At 44.1% G+C, this 19,887-nt stretch overlaps 2 protein-coding genes across 6 annotated transcripts in view; both read left to right on the forward strand.

The window, feature by feature from the left end:
* Positions 1-23: 23 nt before the first annotated feature.
* jmjd6 (jumonji domain containing 6, arginine demethylase and lysine hydroxylase) lies at positions 24-6,120 on the forward strand. The gene is made up of 6 exons (XM_020111162.2): positions 24-469; positions 1,256-1,644; positions 2,039-2,325; positions 3,209-3,344; positions 3,795-3,927; positions 4,307-6,120. Exons 1-6 carry the CDS (start codon positions 341-343, stop codon positions 4,436-4,438), a joined length of 1,206 nt encoding a protein of 401 aa, XP_019966721.2. The 5' UTR covers positions 24-340; the 3' UTR covers positions 4,439-6,120.
* A 139-nt stretch (positions 6,121-6,259) lies between these two features.
* LOC109644256 (protein TsetseEP) overlaps positions 6,260-19,887 on the forward strand; it is a 14,009-nt gene continuing 381 nt past the window's right edge. The window contains exons 1-5 of one of the 5 annotated variants that reach the window (XM_069525532.1): positions 6,268-6,663; positions 11,179-11,623; positions 13,051-13,150; positions 15,667-15,728; positions 18,824-19,887. The exon at positions 18,824-19,887 is cut by the window's right edge and continues 381 nt beyond it. In XM_069525532.1, the coding sequence (XP_069381633.1) occupies positions 6,412-6,663; positions 11,179-11,623; positions 13,051-13,150; positions 15,667-15,700 (831 nt within the window). In that variant the 5' untranslated portion in view covers positions 6,268-6,411 and the 3' untranslated portion in view covers positions 15,701-15,728; positions 18,824-19,887. Of the gene's footprint in view, positions 6,664-11,178; positions 11,624-13,050; positions 13,151-15,666; positions 15,729-17,174; positions 17,510-17,701; positions 18,149-18,823 lie in introns of those variants that run through there. The other 4 variants (XM_069525531.1, XM_069525533.1, XM_069525535.1 and 1 more) reach the window with 4 other exon arrangements.

Raw genomic sequence — 19,887 nt, forward strand, 5'->3', positions numbered from 1 at the left:
CCTGAGCCACTGCAGCCAATGAGGTTTGTACTCTGCCACATGGGCGTGTCCGTCAGTAGCAGAAGCATCGTGTGTGCATGCAGCTAGCTTCTGTTGTTAGCTGCAGCTAGCTGCTGTTGTTAGCACTTTATCATTAAAGAGTCACACTCCTCTTCTCTGTGTTGGGTGAACCAGGTGTAACCAGGTGTAACCAGGTGTAACCAGGTGTAACCAGGTGAAGCTGAGCGGGGAGAGCAGCGCGGTTAACCGGCGACCAGCGCAGGCTAGTGGATGTGATTGTGTGGTAGCCCCGGGTTAGCTCGATAGCTAGCTGAGCCAGCGACAAAAGCCAAGAGGAGGAATGAACCATAAGAGTAAAAAGAGGATTAAAGAGGCGAAGCGGAGCGCCAGGCCCGAGCTGAAGGACTCGTTAGACTGGATAAAACACGGTTATCACGAGACGTTCGACCTGTCGCACCGAACCGTCAAGGTAACTGTCAGTGGAGCCCCGGAGGCTAAGCTAACAGCTAAGCTAACAGCAGGACTGCAGCTGGTCACGTAGACACCGGGAGGAGCTGCCGGTGTCTCGTGTCAGACCCTGAAGCTCGTTCACCTGCTCACAGTCAAATACTTTACAAACGCACTCAGCTCACAGTGTTGATATGTTGTTAACATGTTGTTGATATGTTGTTAACATGTTGTTGACATGTTGTTGATAACTAGTGACGATTGAATGTGTTCATCACATTAAACCAGTTCATACACTGATTTATATCTGCATCATCAAATGGAATGTGAAATACAAACAAGTACATTTACCAAAGTACTTCACTTCATAGAATTGTAAATACTCGTATTTACTTAAATTGAGTTTATTAATTTATTAATTTATTTGGTCGAACGTGGTGCATGAAGCCTTTGACGTGTTTTTGCTGCAGGGATGGATTCACTTCTTTTCACCTTAAAACTAAAGCAGAACTTTTTAAAGAGAGCTCCAGGTGACAGTTACTACTGTCAATCACAAACCAACATGACCTCAGCAGCAATTCTACATAAAAAGTAGTTCATGTGCTGCAGTGTTCACATTGAAATAAATATCCATTTCAATATCCCAACAGCTGCAGATACAATTTGAACTCTAGGTTTGTATCTTAGTCACATGTTTGCTGTGATTAGATAAGATCTTTTGTTTTCTGCAGCCTGACTCGAGCTGTATTCAGCCTCAGTTTGTGCTCCCTCATTGTGGACCAGTAAACTGATGTATGCTGTGTTTCAGGACAACGTAGAGCGTGTGGACACCCTCCATCTCAGTCCTGAAGACTTCATCCGGCGCTTCGAGCGCCCCTACAAGCCCGTCGTCCTGCAGAACTGCCAGGAGAGCTGGCCCGCCAGAGAAAAATGGACTCTGGAGCGACTCAAGCGCAAATACCGCAACCAGAAGTTCAAGTGCGGGGAAGACAACGACGGCTACTCTGTGAAGATGAAAATGAAGTACTACATGGAGTACCTGGAGAACACCAGGGATGACAGCCCACTCTACATCTTTGACAGCAGCTACGGTGAACACGCCAAACGCCAGAAGCTGTTGGAGGACTACCAGGTCCCCGTCTTCTTCAGGGACGACCTCTTCCAGTTTGCAGGAGAGAAACGCAGACCGCCGTACAGGTTCGTTAACTCTTTAATCTGTCCACATTAATATTTATTATCAAAGACATTAACGTTGATGTGGACAATTATAGATATATAAAATTAAATATATGAAACAAAAACACATTTCTACAGACACAAGAATTACCCTAAAAGAAACCACAGTAGAAATGGTCCTCCAGTGTCTACGTTGGTATTTTTACTTCCTGTGATGTCATTTCCTGGAGAATCGTCAGATGCTTCTTATCTCTAAAATCTGAACAACCTGTTCTCAGAAGGTTTAAAGCATTAAACTCACTTTCCTACAAAGATGACGATGATAAAAAGTGTTGAATTTAAGTAAAGTCTACTTAAATCTAATGAAATCTGTTACATCTGGGATAAAGTGTGAAAACGGTTTCCTCCACCACAGATGGTTTGTGATGGGCCCGGCTCGCTCGGGCACAGGAATTCACATCGACCCCCTGGGCACCAGCGCATGGAACGCCTTGGTCCAGGGTCACAAGAGGTGGTGTCTGTTCCCCACCAACACGCCCCGAGAGCTGATCAAAGTGACCCGGGAGGACGGAGGCAACCAGCAGGACGAGGCCATCACCTGGTTCAATGTGGTTTATCCTCGAACGCAGCAGCCGAACTGGCCTCCAGAATTCACGCCGCTGGAGATCCTCCAAAAACCCGGGGAGACGGTTTTTGTGCCTGGTCAGTGAAGAAACACAGTTTTCTGTCTCCATCATTATTTAAACTCTGATCTCCTGCAGTCACATGATCTGTGGGTTTAGTAATAAAACTTTGAAGAGACGTTGCTGTGGGTCAGAACCTTGTATTTTCTCAGGAGCTCAGCACCTGCGTGACCTAACAGGCGTGTTGACTGCATGGACAGCAACATGTGACAACATGCAATGACACGGATGTGGCCTAGATTCACTTAATGCCAACAGAGCTAATGTGATGAGGACGGATTAAACCCTCAGCTGCTCCTCGGGCCTGGTTCCAGGATTTAGACTTCACCTGTGTGACTGTAGATTAGACCTTGGTCACAGTGAGGACAACACCTTGTTTCCATCTGAGTCAGTTCACTTTCTTTGAATAATTAAATACAGCTTTATGTTTTAAAGACCGATGTTTGCAATTTCACTCACCAACAAAGTGAATGTACATACGACCTTTTTCATAATCAGTGTTTAAAAGTCTTTATTTAAAAAAGGCTGGTTTGTTTCAGAGCTTCAGTCTGAAGCTGAACATCAGGTGTGAAAGGTTCCTCAGCCCAGAAGAGGAGTTCTCATAGAAGAAGAAGCAGCAGCTGCAGTGTTCACCTCTGATGATATATAATATATAATGTTTGAACCACGAGGTCTGGTGGTTCTGATGGTCTGGTGCATTTGAACGAGTTGAACTATGGATGTTTTATTTATAAACAGATGCTTTTTACCTCTTGCACGTTTCAGCCTGAACCAACAAAGTATGAAGCGGCTCTAAATGTCAGATTTGATTTGTTATTAATGTCGTGATCGGTCATGTCTGATATCCAGTCAGTGGATTTATTTTCCTCTGATGTTAATGGTAACTAGCTGTGTGTCCGCAGGTGGGTGGTGGCATGTTGTCCTCAACATGGACACAACAATCGCCGTCACTCAGAACTTCGCAAGCACAACCAACTTCCCCATCGTGTGGCACAAAACTGTGCGAGGACGACCCAAGCTGTCCAGGAAGTGGTATCGGTAAGTTTCTCAGAGTCACAGCAATAAAAACAACACCCTATGTGGGCGTGAAGCATCTCACACCCACTTCTTCAAAACCGGTTACTTCTGGTTTCAAAAAAACCAAGATGGCGCCGGAAGAAATGTCAAAATGAGGCTTCAAAACAGCAGCTTACAAACCAACAGGTGACGTCACAGTGCATTGATACTCGAGCTGTTTACACACATGAACTCTGGACATGTTGTGTAGTCGTTCACAACAACAGGAACAATTGACGTACAGAAGCTCCAGAACGCGTCAGGAACGCGTCAGGAACGTGTCAGGAACGTGTCTGAAAGCAGCCTCGGTGTAATAAAAACAGTGATGAGTTTAAAAAGTACAGTTTGAGGACGTCTCCTGATTCTTCCTGTTACATCAGAAGTCGTATGATTGAACAGCCTGACAGAGTTTGTTGTTTTGTTTTGTTGCAGCATTCTGAAGCAGGAGCGGCCGGACCTGGCGGTGTTGGCAGACAAAGTTGACCTGCAGGAGTCGACCGGCATTGCGTCAGACAGCTCCAGTGACTCTTCATCATCGTCCTCCTCCAGCTCGTCCGACTCCGATGTATGTGCTAGAACACACACAGATTACTGAGACCAGGACTAGTTATTGGACACAGAAGACCCAGAGGACATGACTAGATTTTGCCTTATTTTAAAGATTAAATCTAAATCAAATGAAGAAACTAATGGAAACACAAGGTTTTGGATCTGACAGTAAAGTTGAATTTGCATAATTTAGAAAATAAATAGGACGAGACGTTGGATCTGAAGTTGAGTCTGAACACTGTTCCAGTCCCACACAGGCCCCATCAGTCATGTCAGCAGGGTCTGAAGTTAGTGAAGCCAACAGGTGTTAACATGTGACACACGTGTCCCGTCGCTGTAACCCAGCACGTCTTTAACATGTTGTAACAGCGTGTCCGTACACTGTGTTCCCGCAGGCAGAGTCTGGCTCTGAGGGCGACGCCATGTCCCACCGCAGGAAGAAGAGACGCACCTGCGGGATGACAGCCAACGGAGACACTAGTGGTCAGGACGACTGCGTCAGCAAGGAGAGGAGCTCGTCACGGTGACCTACCGCCTCCGTCCACTCGCACCCCTGTGACTCCTTCTCCGGCCGCTTCATGTTTAGTGTCTGAATCCCAGAGCGACAGCCATCTGGCTGCCTTCACAGACAAGATGGCTGCCGCGGAGCAGCAAGGTGTAGATGAAGGAGGAGGATGGACACCTGCCACCATTGTGCTTTAAACACCAATCGCGATTTTGTGTCTCTGATGCGTGAAGACGAATTCTAGCCAATCACAGACGGTTTTGGTTTGGTGGGTGGGTCTTTAAAACTCAGCCGTTTCCTTATGTGAGCTTGTGCTAATATGGAGAAATGGTTCCTGAGGGTCTTGTTTAAGAATTTCATTTGTTCAGAAGTTAAAGTTTAAGCTTCTGCTGGTTAATTCTCTGAACGGGTTCTCATCGAGATTATCTGTGCACGGAAAACTTTATTAAACTTAACAGGAAGCAGTTCGTTAACGATGGCGTCACAGCAGCAAGTGAAAATCCTGATCAGAGAATCTGCAGCTCATGAAAAGTCTTTTTTTTTTCCTTCAATAGGCAAAAAAAAGACTTGAAGATTTAAAAAACTTAAATTGATTTGACAATAAATATTTTCTGTCGCTCATTCGGATCAGTTATTGTTTGATGCTGCAGGAACGTACAGAATAATTTTAATCTCAGAATTATTGTCTCTGCTGGTTTTTCAATCCAGCACTTGAAGCCTGACTGAACCTGGGAGTTAGATTCTACTCAGTCTGACGTTACAAGATTTTAAAAGTTAATAAAATAATTCATCGCTTCATGGTTGAGGAGCAAAAACAATAAACTCATCTTCAATCAAGTTAATGATAAAACTACTTCAGAGAGAAACGTTAAAAGATTTGAAGAACAACAGTAAAGTCAAAACAAGTCAAATGATGACGTCATCCCAGTAGTTTCTACCAGTCAAGATGGACGACAAAGTGAAGCCAAAGCCTCTATTGCCTCCTGGTGGCTGGCTGAAGTACAGGTCATTAACCTCCTCCATGTTAGCAGATGGGACATGAACCAAACTAAAAACTCAAAATAGAAGTTAAATAATTTATAACTATATATTGTAAATTATAATTATCACCTCTGATCTCACTGATGATTGTTCAAGTGTTTCTGATCAGTTTGGTCAACAGGCTGAGACGTCATGATTGACAGCTGACACTGACTCCTGATTGGTTGAGAGCGACTTTATTCTCAAACGTTTTTTTCTTAGGTATGAAATCTTCAAATTAAATTTTCTTTTGTAAAACCGATTCATTCTGTTTGATTACAGAATGAATCTGCAATCAAACCAACTGTTCAAATACAAAGTCAGAATCCTTAAGTGTAAAACGTGACGTCATCAACAGTCTGAACCAGAGGAAGCTTAAATGATTAATTGATTAATGATTAATTAAGATGGTTCGTGTTGCACGTGCTGGTGATGTCGTTTCTGTGGCTTTAGACTGAAGTGCCTCTACAGTTAGTTGTGGGTCTGTGTTTTAGTTTCCATCCTGTTGGACTGAAGGCAGTGATCTGCCGGGCTCGTCACACGGTGCCTTCCATCGGTGTTGTGGTGAAGGTCTGTCTGGGACGAGGTTTTACTGAAAGTGGGTTTATTGTGAAGCTGCGGGTTGATGTTGATGTGAGGATGAGACCCGGCTGTGACCAATAAAATCTTTTCTAATGACTTGAACCAGTGTCACGTTGTTTCCAGGGACGTTTTGTCAAATGATCTGTTTTAATTAATTTCTTTTTTGACTGTTTTTCTTTAATCAGCCTTTTTGTTTTGCTGTAGCTGCTTTTATTGTGGAGGGGAGGCGGATGTGTGTGTTGTCAGATCAGCTGTGAGAGTGTGTGTGTGACAGCAGCGGGATACACACACACTCACACTCACTCACACACACTCAGTCACACTCACTCTCCTGGAAACACCGGTCACCGCTCCGGTCGCTGCTCCGGTCACTGCTCCCGTTAATCCGCCGTCATGGACCTGGACCCCACCGTCGTGATTCCCGCCATCCTCTTCACGGCCGTCGCCATTTATTTCGCCTCGTCGCTCCTCAGTAAAAAGTCCGCCGCCGCCGCCGCCGCCGCTGCCCGGAACAAGAAGCCCAAAGTCGGCTACGGAGACGACGTCCCTCCGTCCCGAGCTCTGGGGGAGCAGCTCCGACCCGAAGTCTCCCCGCGGACAGAGCCTCCTGCTCCGGCTGAGGGGATCCAGGACGTCCCGGTGAAGGTCAGTTTATTTCAAATGGGATTTGTCATCAAACTTAGTTTCTCTGATAAAACTCTTTATTTATTTTTTAATGAGATGCACATCTGGAAGTCAAGTGAATTTACAAAATGACTCCCATTTATTTAAGATGTTTTATAATCAATATTGATTCATATTTAGAGATTACCCGATCAATTAACTGAAAGTCATAATTTCCCCACAAACCTGAGATGAATCAATTCCTCGAAGTCTTTTACACTAAATGATAAAAGCTGATTCACTTCAGGTCCAATTCTATTGAGCTGTATTTGTATCAGGACGTGTGTTGGCAGCAAAGAGCGTTGATTGGTTGAGTCCTCCAGGTTCACTCACACTAAGTTTGAGTTGTGTTCAGATGTTGTTGGTCTGAGAGCTGCAGATACAAGTTCACAGTGAGTCTATGTTCAGTCATGTTGTCTCAGTAAAGACACTGATTATTAAACAGCTTCAATAAATACATGAATTATTTAATTCAAGCAGAAACATTTTCTGTGAATTGATGTTCGACTTGAGTCAGAAATGTTTTGTTCACAACATCTCGCCTGATGTGTTTTCTTCAAGCTCATGTCTGCGTCCACACTGATGCATCATGGTCCCACCTGGTGTCCGCACATGTCCGGCTTCAGTTTACTTTGAAAACTCCAGGTTTGCTCGTTCACACCTGGTTTGTCTCAGACCAGAACGTGTTCTGGATCAAACTGAACCATGGTTCTGTACCGCATGAAGCTCCATTCATTTCCTCCATTCAAACTGAACGACACACGCCATCCACAAACCAATCAGAGTCAAGTATAGGTAGACTCCGCCCACGCAGGTGAGGAGGACAGGATGTACGTATGTGAGACAAAATTCTTTAGCCCCTGAATTACAATGTGAAACTAAAACCAACAGATGAAACATGAACACATGAAGCTCGGTTCAAACCCCCCCCTGGTGTCTGGACATAGTTAGTCCTGAGACGTCCTGGATCTGTTTGACCTTTGTCCACTTCGAGCTGCGTCCTTTAAAAAGCCTGAGGAATGTGCTGCTGCTAAACATGCGTCGGATACATGGATCCTATATTTACACATGTTCGCGGTGTCACATGTCTGATATGGACTGTGGGGCAGCTGGGACACCACGCCGGGCTGGCTGATTGTCCCACAGTGGACAAGTCTCTGATTGTTGACCTGCCCTGAAGTCGCTGTGAGGTTCCTTAGCAGATCAATAATCCTCCGACTGATGGACTCAGTGTTTTAAACGTTCTCATGATGGTTCAGAAACAGCCTCTCAGTGATGGACCCCACGACACGCTGTGCTGTCACTCGTCTCACACGTTGGTCTGAGCCAAATATAAAACTTCAGCCACGCCCTCCTCCTCCTCACTGACAACCTTATCCAACACTTCAGCCCTCAGCTGTCTTCAGCCGCCGCACTGCATCATGGTACATTCTGACCACATAAAGGACGTCTGTGTGTTTGTGAGCGTGTGCGGCTGAAACACAGTGAGACTTGTTGTTTAACGACGTACAGCATCAACGCCACTGTCCCATCATGCATTCTGCTTCAACCTCTGACCTCCGCAGGAGAAATGTTCCTCCAGCGTCGACGTCGTTACTTTTACTTCCTGTGCATTTCAAATATAAACCTCCGCTAACAGGTTCTGTAAATCAATAAACTATAATAATCATAAAATGACTGAAAGTGTGTTAGAAATTTCATCAAAACAAAAATCTGACAAAAACATATTGATCCTAAAGATTCTAAATGTAGAAACAGAACTAAATGTTTATTAACTTTCCACAAGTTATCTGAACGATGAACGTTTTCCTCTGCTTCTCTCCCGACACTCTTTAGCGCCACCGTGAGTTAGCAACATGTTTTTCACCACATGTGACGAAACGTAATGATGTCATCATGAGCTACAACACGATGACGTAGAAAACAGAAAAAAAAGAATGAATGTTATAAATATTATAATTTTAGATTTGAACAGGCTCATGGGGGCCACCAGCAGGGGGAGCTGTGTTCAGAGGGACTGGCTGAGCTGGTTGTTCACCGTATTTTATTTGAACTGAGAATGATGTTTTTAATCTGTGCCAGTGACGGATCGCAGAAGAAGAGATTTAAACTTATGTGAGGAAGGTTCCCGTCACCTCACGTAAAGTTTTGATCCGTATTCAGTTAGCTAATGAGCTAATGAGCTAATCCATCGCTGCTGTTATCAACGTGTGGTGAAACAAAAACGAGCTGAAGTGTCTCGTGTTTCCTGCAGCGTCAGATTCTCCATGTTTGAAGTTGAGCTGTTTGCTGAAGCAGTAACTTTATTTCTGTCCAGAACAAAGTGAACCAACGTCCACGTGTGGGACCTGAAGGTGGCTTAGTTAAAACTCAGTTATCATCAGTTAACGAGAAACGACTTCATCATATTCAAATCAAAGTGTAATCATCTAATCCTCAATATTTATGCCTGATTGTATAATTCTGATTACATGTCATCTATTACTAAGCAGCTCTGCACAGACTTCATGTGTCAGCGTTTATTTACGTCATCAGGGTTTATTGCTCATACGTTTATATATATACACCAGAAATGAGCTGCATACATATAGAAAGATAACGAATAGCATCAACACTAAATATCTCAATGTTGCACAACCCTCAGCAGCAGAGTCCAGTTTGGCTCTTTGACATTTATGTTGTTAGCATGTTGTCCTGTTCCGTCTTCTAGAGTTACAGTCTGCCCCCCCCCCCCCCCCCCCCCCCCCCCCCCCCCCACCCCACCCCCCCCCACCCCACCCCCCCCCACCCCACCCCCCCCCCCCCCCCCACCATGAGTTCTGACTCTTCACCGTTCTTCTCTCGTTCTTTGGAACTGACTCACTGAGTCGCTGGTGTCGGTTCGGCTCCATATATGGAAGCATGAGTGTGTGTTGGAGGCAGCTGATCTCACATCTGCATCTTTATCACGTTCCACATCTCCGAGATAAATAAAGAACAACAGCAGCAAAGTGTTTGTGTCGTGACTCCAACATGTGATGCTGTGTGTCTCAACTTAATTTGTCATGTTTCCAAAGTGTGTTATGAGGAACCTGTGGGGGACATCCAGGCGAGGGGTGGAGCCTGTAGAGCAGCAGGAGACGTGACGTAAACATTCTGCTGTGGAAAGTTCCTCCTCACCTGCGTCTTATGAATTCTCTATTTGTCAGAATGATCATTTATATTGACGAGGACGAAGAGTGTGAAGGAGACAGTGTCTTCACGTCAGTCTCTGTAGCGCTGGACGTCAGACAGAAGCTTCAGAACAGAGAGTCCTGTCGTGGATTGAATAAACGAGGCGACGCCACAGAGCTGAAGTGGAGACGAGGCCGAGAGCAGAGGGAACAATGAGTCTGTTTGATAGAAGCTCCGCCTCAACCGCAGTGTGTTCACGCTGCGACGCCTCAAACCAGAAATCTCTGGTCAAATGAGGTCGATAACGTCTCAGTGTGACGTCTCTGTCTTTACCTGAAGGAGACGTGTCAGAAACTAAACAACCAGTTCACTCAAAGGTCACGGAGACGTTCACTTTTATAGTTAAGCGTACGTCATGTGATGATGTCATCATCAGGAGAGCTCACGATGCCGGTGTCTCGTGGTCTCCGGCCTCAGGCTCTTCCACTGGAAGCACTTCCTGTTCAGGGTTTGCTCAGGTGCTTCACTGGACGTAGCAGTGACGTAGCTAAACAGCTTTAATGAGCGAAGCTCCGTGTAACGTCTCAGAGCGAGATATTTTTACCAGGACGTGTTGTCACAGGTCAGAACGAGCGCGATGACTCAGACTAATCTAGAGCTTATTTCTGAAGTGCTTCATTTGTGAGTGTGTGTGTGTGTGTGTGTGTGTGTGTGTGTGTGTGTGTGTGTGTGTGTGTGTGTGTGTGTGTGTGTGTGTGTGTGTGTGTGTGTGTGTGGTTCGGTCGTTTGTATCTTCTTGATTTAACGTCTCATGAAATTGATGAAGTCTCGTTCAGATCATGAGGAACTGACTCGAGTGTCCATGGAACGATGACTCAGCGTTTAGCTCCGTGCTCTGGTTCAGTGACTCGGCTCTTTGCTGACAGATTTGTCATGAGTGTGAATTTAAGACATGAGTCAAAGTGAGTTTGTCAGAGTGAGACCTCTTCAGAGGAGCACGACAGGTGCAGTGGACGTCTCTGAAAACACTGATGTGTGTGTGGGAGTCAGGCGGCAGGACGAGGAGGTCGGTTACGGCTGAAGAGGTTTTCATTCGTCTTAGTGTCGGCGGCAGCTGATCCTCAACGAGGAGCTGCAACTGACAGTGACAGTGTCGGAGGTCGGAGGTCAGCAGACACATGAACAAACAACCTCTGTGCTCAATGTGTTTCAACTCGACGTGAAGGTTTTAAATCCTGCGTCGGAATCGTCTCGTACTTTTCTGACCAAGACGTCACGTTGAACATGAAGCAGAGCTTTGACCACACAACAAACTCACTGTGTCCAAACCTTTTGTCTTTTCAGGTGGAACCAGAACCAGTCCCAGAGACAGAACCAGTCCCAGAGCCAGAACCAGTCCCAGAGACAGTACCAGTCCCAGAGACAGAACCAGTCCCAGAGACAGTACCAGAACCAGTTTCAGCACAAGAAGTAGCTGCTGTACCAGAAGCTGTTCCAGAGCCAGAACTTGTGCCTGAACCAGTTGAAGTCTCAGAACCAGTTGAAGTCTCAGAACCAGTTGAAGACTCAGAACCAGTTGAAGTCCCAGAACCAGTTGAAGTCCCAGAACCAGAGTCAGAATCTGATCCAGAGACTCTTGTGGAATCTGAACCGGTACCTGAAGTGCTCCCGCTGGTGGAGGACATTTTACCGGAGCTTATCCCTCGATTCGCAGAAGAAATCCTGCTGACCCCTGAACTCTTGATTGAGACTGAACCAGAACCAGAACCAGAAGATTTCCTGAACGACGGTAAGTCTGCTGCATCCGGATCAGTTTGACTCACCACAGCCTGAGGACAAATCACTGTTAGGACACGTCAGCAGCAGACGATGAAACCTGTTGATAAAAGTATAGACGCAGGTCCAGGTCCAGAAGTACCTGAAACATGTCTTCTGTGTAATCACCAGCAGGGGGCAAGTTTCTATAGAAAATGTCTGAGGGTCGACACTTGTCAAAACATCCATAATGTTTTACCGGCCAGTCACATTAATTAAACTTAAAGGGTCTCTCCTCGTCTCTGTCTCCTCGTCTCTGTGTCTTCTCGTCTCTGTGTCTCCTTGTCTCCTCGTCTCTGTGTCTCCTCGTCTCTGTGTCTCCTCGTCTCTGTGTCTCCTCGTCTCTGTGTCTCCTCGTCTCTGTGTCTTCTCGTCTCTGTGTCTCCTCGTCTCTGTGTCTCCTCGTCTCTGTGTCTCCTTGTCTCCTCGTCTCTGTGTCTCCTCGTCTCTGTGTCTCCTTGTCTCTGTGTCTCCTCGTCTCTGTGTCTCCTTGTCTCCTTGTCTCTGTGTCTCCTCGTCTCTGTGTCTCCTCGTCTCTGTGTCTCCTCGTCTCCTTGTTTCTTTGTCTCTGAGTCTCCTCGTCTCTGTCTTTCCTTGTCTCTGTGTCTCCTTGTCTCTGTGTCTCCTTGTCTCTGAGTCTCCTTGTCTCTGAGTCTCATCGTCTCTGTGTCTCCTTGTCTCTGTCTTTCCTTGTCTCTGTGTCTCCTTGTCTCTGAGTCTCCTTGTCTCTGAGTCTCATCGTCTCTGTGTCTCCTTGTCTCCTTGTCTCTGTGTCTCCTCGTCTCTGTGTCTCCTTGTCTCTGTGTCTCCTCGTCTCTGTGTCTCCTCGTCTCTGTGTCTCCTTGTCTCCTTGTTTCTTTGTCTCTGAGTCTCATCGTCTCTGAGTCTCATCGTCTCTGAGTCTCATCGTCTCTGTGTCTCCTCGTCTCTGTGTCTCCTTGTCTCCTCGTCTCTGTGTCTCCTTGTCTCTGTGTCTCCTCGTCTCTGTGTCTCCTTGTCTCCTCGTCTCCTCGTCTCTGTGTCTCCTCGTCTCTGTGTCTCCTCGTCTCTGTGTCTCCTCGTCTCTGTGTCTCCTTGTCTCCTCGTCTCTGTGTCTCCTCGTCTCTGTGTCTCCTCGTCTCTGTGTCTCCTTGTCTCTGTGTCTCCTCGTCTCTGTGTCTCCTTGTCTCTGTGTCTCCTCGTCTCTGTGTCTCCTTGTCTCTGTGTCTCCTCATCTCTGTGTCTCCTCTTCTCTGTGTCTCCTTGTCTCTGTGTCTCCTTGTCTCTGTGTCTCCTTGTCTCCAGTTCACTTTGAACTGACATCAAAGTCAAATAATAAAAGTGTATCTTCAGTACATGTATGATCTGCTCAGGACGAACCGTGGTGTTGTATGACGCTCGTATGTTGCTGATGTGTTTCAGACGTGGCTGCAGCTGAAGATCAGGTCAAGTTCACTCCTGGAAAGAAACAGAGCAAGTTTGAGTCCATGATGACCAAAGAGGAGATCGAGGAGGAGCAGAGGTCAGTTCACTCCTCATCCTCACTTCACTCACTGACGTCTCCAACACTTCCTGTTTCATTAGTTTCTGCCTCGCATGAAATTAACTGGTTGAACCGAACAGCTTGTGCTCCTGTGTTCAGAGAGGCAGGTGTGAAACATCCAAACATCTGTCTGTCCGTCCCTCTGTCTATCTGTCCGTCTGTCCATCCGTCCGTCAGTTTTTTAGTCCTCTTCTTCTGAGTTCTAAACGGGCGGTCCACTGTCCCCAGCTGAAATCCGATTGTCCCCTGAAGTGAAATCTTTTGCAGCAGTTTGGTTTCCTTATCTTTTTACAGCCGAAGCTTCTCATCACATGATGACACACAGACGTGCGTTCGATTCCCTCGTCTCCTTCAACGAATCACTGACGTCTTTTTTTATTAAATTCTGGTTTATCTAGTCAGAATTTCAGAATTTCACTTTTGCTGCTTCAGTGATGAGAGTTTAGAATCATTTAAACATCAGGTCAGTTTGATTCTGTGGGACTAATGTGTACAGAGGCCTGAAGCATCACCCGCTGGGCCACATGTTCAGACGTCTGAAGGAAGACAAAGTTTTATCGAAGGAAAGAGGGCGACATTTTAAGTTTTTTTTTAAGCTGCGGAGTCGACGTCTGCAGCTTCTTTGTTTTATTGAAATGTTCCTGTGACTTGGCAGCGAAGCCTCGTTATGTTTCTGTGGAGTTTTTTATTTTGGAGACACTTTGTGGATTTCTCCTCACGTCTCAGTCTGAGTTGTGTCTCGGGACCAAATGATGTAACAGATGAATAAATATTTCCCCTCAGACGGAGACACTTCCTCATTCCTTCTCCTCTCAGTAGGTTTCTATAAAGTCTGTCCACCGTCCGTTGCCGTGCCAACAGCGTGTCGTTCACCAGGGCTCAGCATCAAACCTCAGTCTCACTCTGCAGCGTCCAAAAACGAAATATGTGCAAACTTGTTCCGAATCTTCAGGATTGAAAAGTTCAGACCAGTTATTTTTTAAATAGTTAATTGACGACTCGCCAGCGTCAGATCACCATTTGGGGTGATGATGTCATTTGCAGTCAGAGTCTGTGGACTGGGACGCTCATTCAGCTCAAAGCACCAGACCTTTAATTCTGTAGTTAACTCTGCGTGATGTCACGAAGACTCGTAAACACGTTAACAGTCACTGAACCCGACGACTTTTCAATGACGTCGTCTTTGTGCCAAAACAAACACAGTGAAAGTGTTTCAGGACTCTGATTTTTTATTATTATTTATTATTATTTGTATTCAGTGAGAAATCCAAATGATTAAAGTCTCGATTTTCTCTGAAGTAGTTTCACACGTAGCCGTAAATATTATCGTTAATGGTTTTTATTATCATTACTTCATTCAGTTCAATTAAGTTTGTGTATTTTAATTAATGAATTACTTTGTTACCTCGTTAACTTATTCATGACTTCACAGCCTGAACAGTGTCACTTGACTGATTCCTTCCTGATGATGTCACTTGTTTTTCAGTATCACCTCATTCCTGTTTGTTGTATGATCAAGTTCAAATGTCCCGGTGTCAGCTGTCAATCATGTGTCAGCTGTCAATCATGTGTCAGCTGTCAATCATAACGTCTCCGCCTGTTTTTATATCATCAGAAACTTGAGCAAACATCAGCGAGATGAGAACGAGCTCAACGACAGAAACATCTTTACAAATATTAATTTAACGTCTAATTTGATTCTTAGTTTGGTTCATGTCCCGTCTGCTAACATGGAGCAGACAGGGTGATACTGCAGCCAGGCACCAGGGGGCGATAAGGACACTTCAGCTTGTTGAGAATAAAATGAATGAATCATAAAATAAAATGTGTTTTAGTCTCAGACGATCGAACGACTTTGAACATTTATTCAAAATGTCTGTGAACTGTTGCTCCAGTGTCTGACTGCCCCCACCTTTATGTCTGACTGCCCCCACCTTTATGTCTGACGGCCCCCACCTTTATGTCTGACTGCCTCCACCTTTATGTCTGACGGCCCCCACCTTTATGTCTGACTGCCTCCACCTTTATGTCTGACTGCCCCCACCTTTATGTCTGACGGCCCCCACCTTTATGTCTGACGGCCTCCACCTTTATGTCTGACTGCCTCCACCTTTATGTCTGACGGCCTCCACCTTTATGTCTGACGGCCTCCACCTTTATGCCTCCACCTTTATGTCTGACGGCCTCCACCTTTATGTCTGACGGCCTCCACCTTTATGTCTGACTGCCTCCACCTTTATGTCTGACGGCCTCCACCTTTATGCCTCCACCTTTATGTCTGACGGCCTCCACCTTTATGCCTCCACCTTTATGTCTGACTGCCTCCACCTTTATGTCTGACGGCCTCCACCTTTATGTCTGACGGCCTCCACCTTTATGTCTGATGGCCTCCACCTTTATGTCTGATGGCCTCCACCTTTATGTCTGACTGCCTCCACCTTTATGTCTGACTGCCTCCACCTTTATGTCTGACGGCCTCCACCTTTATCTTTCAGGATAGAGCTTACACCCGATTTTACTTCTCTATAATCGACCTCAGCTGAGTTAGGAAGAGATGGTAAGGTGACCTTTCTCTTAAGTATAACCTGACCTCCACCCAAACCTCCACCTCAACCTAAACCTCCACCTAACCTCCACCCACATCTCCACCTGACCTCCACCCACACCTCCACCCTAACCTCCACTTAAACCTAAACCTCCACCCAAACCTCCACCTCAACCCAAACCTCCACCTCCAAAACCTCCACCCAAACCTCCACCTAAACCTAAACCTCCACCCAAACCTCCACCTAAAACTCCACCAAACCTCCACCTCCAAAACCTCCACCCAAACCTCCACCTGACCTCCCGCCAATCCTAAACTCCACCAAAACCTCCACCTAAACCTAAACTTCCACCCAAACCTCAATCCAAACCCAAACCTCCACCTGACCTCCACCCAAACCTCCACCTCCTGACAAACCAATCAAAACGCTCGTATTAAACAACACTTCTACAAATTCAGATTTTTTTCAATAGAAATAAAATATTTGATTCAATTTTTACAAAAAAACTATTTTTGATAATGACTAGCCTGGACCCTCCCATAAAACCAGGCCCCTCCCACCTTCGCCACACAAGTTAACGCCCAGTTTAAATTGATTTGGATCGATTAAGTCGAGCGGAATCGAACACTTGATTCTGATCAGGTTGATGACGTTGATTAATAATCAATAAAAATCATATTTCACTGATTGAGTTCAACTTCAGTGACTTTAACTGTTGAACGTGGATTCAGCTGAAAGAAACTTCGGTTCTGAGAAAGAACTTCTGAAAAGATTGAAGTGGTTCAGTGTCACCAGCCGTTACTCCACCGCTGCGTCTCTCGCTCCAGATGGTGAGCGCACTTTATCCTCCCGTCCACAGTGAGGAGGAGACGTGGAGACGAGTGTACAGGAAGTACAGAAACAATAAATACTTTACTACTCAGTTCTCATGTTGATTTTAAAATATAAATACAACTAATGGAGAAATGTTCATTAAACGTCAGAGCGTCGTCAAGGAAACGTTACCGATGTTCGTCCTCCGTCAGTTTCAATGTTTCATCTGTGTGTTTGGTAGTTTTTATTTTTTTAAAGGTAAAACAGTGTATGTCCCCTGCTGCTTGTACCCCGGCGCCCTCTTCAGGACAAACACAGTCATCACAGTAGCAGTTTTACACATCACATCTTTAGAGATTCATTATTTAAAAAGCACAAAACCTTCAAAATCTAAATTATTCACATTTTGGGGATTTTTTATTTATTTTTGTGTTTTTTCTTTATGGTTTATTTATTTTTGTGTTTTTTCTTTATGGTTTTGTTATTTTCATTGTTGTTGCTTCTTTTGAAACTTGAGTGGATTAGTTTATTCATTTTTAGAATGTGTAAAGTTCAAATCTGTTCAGTAATATTTGCTCGTGTCACTGATCTGTTCACGTTGAAACAGCTTCAGATTCATGATTTTTCACTTTTGTTCCGAGAAGTTCACGACATCAGCAGGTTCCTTCCTCCGACTTTTCGTTCAATGTTGCGTCTGCGTCACGTGTCCAGCCGCTCCGCTGCTAACCCTGCATGCTGCCGCTAACACCACAGCTAACGGTGAGTCGCTAACATCTGGAACATGTCTGGAACAAATGATGCTCGACATCGCCCCCAACTGACTGTCATTAGTAAGAGTAACAACAATGTTTACTCAGTTAAGTTAAGTTAAGAATAATTTAAACTTTCCACGTCGACACTTTTCATTATTATTCTGTAACAAGTGGTAGAAGAATTCAAATGATAAATGTTTGAGATTAAATTGTAAAATAAATTAAAAGATGTTGTTGACGTCTTTTCTTTTTTATTCACCAAACAATTATTCAATGAGCAGTTGATTGCATTTATTTTATTTTGTAGGAGACGGATTCAGAGTGAAAATGAACAGATTAATGTTTGTTTCTGTTTCAACCAGAGAAATAATTCATGTCATATTTGATCCATTTATATTTATTTGATCTCTTCTTGTCAGAGCTCCTGAATAATGATCCACACGAGACGTCACAAGCTTCGTCTGTCTGACGCAGCTGATCTGTGAGGAAGAGGAGGAGGAGGAAGAGGAGGAGGAGGAGGAGGAGGAGGAGGAGGAGTGAAGTTCTCAGAAAATGAAAAGTCTGCTCGTTTTTATCTTGGTTCATTTGCTTTGTTTCCTCTGAGGCTCCAGAGTTTAAACAGAAAACATCTTTAGCCTCAGAAATCTGATCTTTTTTTAACTTTCTCTTTTGTGTAAAATGATTTTTCATTCAAATCCTGAAAACTAAGAGTTGTGTTAACAGAAACGTGTGTGTGTGTGTGTGTGTTGTGTTAAAGGAGAACAAGGATCGTGTGGTGATTTTTAAACTATTAAACTGTTGTGCAGAGTTCAAACTCTGTGTTTGACTGAGTTTGATTTCAACATGAAATAAAGTTCAAATCTGCACGTGTCTGTCGTCATGTTTGTTTTTGAGAATTCAGTAAATTCTGGATTATTAAATTATTATTATTACTTTCAACTTAAAGAAGTTTAATTTGCTTTAGTTTGAATTCAGTTGAAGATCCAGACTCACTGGAGAACTGAGATGAAACCTGTTCTGTGGATCTTCAGGATGATTCATTTAATATAGAGTTCCTCAGAATGTCCGACGCTGCAGCTCCTCTCGTCAGCCTCCGTCTCAAACTCTTGGTTTTAGCTCCTGTCTCTTTAAGACCCGCCTCCTGATGAAGACCAGCTCTGATTGGTCAGCTGCTTCACTCTCTGTTGTGATTGGCCAACCGTCGCTCTCACTCCCCTTTGTTAGGGGGCGTGTCCGCTCAGCGTAATTTCTTCAAATGTAACGATGATGCAGAAGTTTGGATTTGAGCCTTTTGTTGTTGTTGTTTTCATTTCCATATTTTTTAATTCTTTAAGTTTAAAGTTTCATATTTGTTCTCTTTTCATTTTTCGGGTTGTTTTTGTTCATTTGGCTTCGAAACTTAAACAACGACAACGTTCACAAAAACCAGGAAGTAGAAAACCTTCAGATCTTCTGTGTCGTCCGACACGACGTCCAGCGGCCGTTAGTCTGAACGCCACCATGTTCATGTGTGTGTGTGTGTGTGTGGACTCATTTCCCAGGGTGCAACAGGAGCAGCTGGCGGCCATCTTCCTGCTGCTGAGGGAGAACCAGGAGGCGCTCGGGGAGGTGACAGAGGGAGACATGGAGGAGCAGCTGAAGCTCTACTCGCTCTGAGGCGCCGTCCATCACTGTTACCATAGCAACACAAACCTCCACACGACCCCAACGTGAAATGTCGAAGATGAAACTCGAGACTTCGGTTTATTACCTGATTATTTGTATTTATTCGATCTGAAGCTGTGAAGAAATGAAAGTTTCGTGTGTGGAGTAAAAATGTGAAGCAGCAGAACATGTAAATACTCACATGAAGTACTAGTACCTCAGGATTAGTTTTTATTTATTTGGGTTTTTTAAAAGTTTGTAGTTTTTGATCTCTTTTTAAAAGTTTGAATTGACTTTATTTAAAACGTCTTTATGCTAAGCTAAGCTAAGAGGAAAGGATTCTTTTACTTCCTGATATCAAAATAAATCTGCTGTGACTCCTGTAGCTACACTGTAAAAGAATCTCAGTTTTATATATATACATACATGTATGTATATATATATATATATATATATATATATTTAATCATCGGACTGAACTCGATGACACGACGTCTGTTTTACAGCTTGTTTATCTTTAAAGCAATGACATAAACAAACAAACAACAAAAACATGTCCCAAGTTTATGTTTCACAAAATAAAAGCTCGACCTTTTCTTTGTCGACTGAATCATATAAAATAGAACCTGATGTCAAATCTTAATAATTCATCTTCATTCAAACTTTTCTCTGCACTGAATTCATTCTCATAATGTGACTTGAAAAACATTTATACCACAACAAGAAATATATTCAGGTTCAAATGAAATATAATGATGAGTGGCTGTTTTTTATTTCTCCTCAGATATTATGAAGAATTCTCTGGAGTTTTTTTTAAAATATTTTTTTCCTGTTAAACTTTGAAGGATTTTTTAATGTAACAAATTCATATCAGAATATTTTACTAAATAAATAATAATTATCCAATTTATATCAAAACATTTTGACTTTCTCCTTAATTATATATATTTTTTAATTATAA

This window comes from Paralichthys olivaceus, chromosome 5, assembly GCF_024713975.1.
Source record: "Paralichthys olivaceus isolate ysfri-2021 chromosome 5, ASM2471397v2, whole genome shotgun sequence".
Classification (NCBI taxonomy): domain Eukaryota; kingdom Metazoa; phylum Chordata; class Actinopteri; order Pleuronectiformes; family Paralichthyidae; genus Paralichthys; species Paralichthys olivaceus.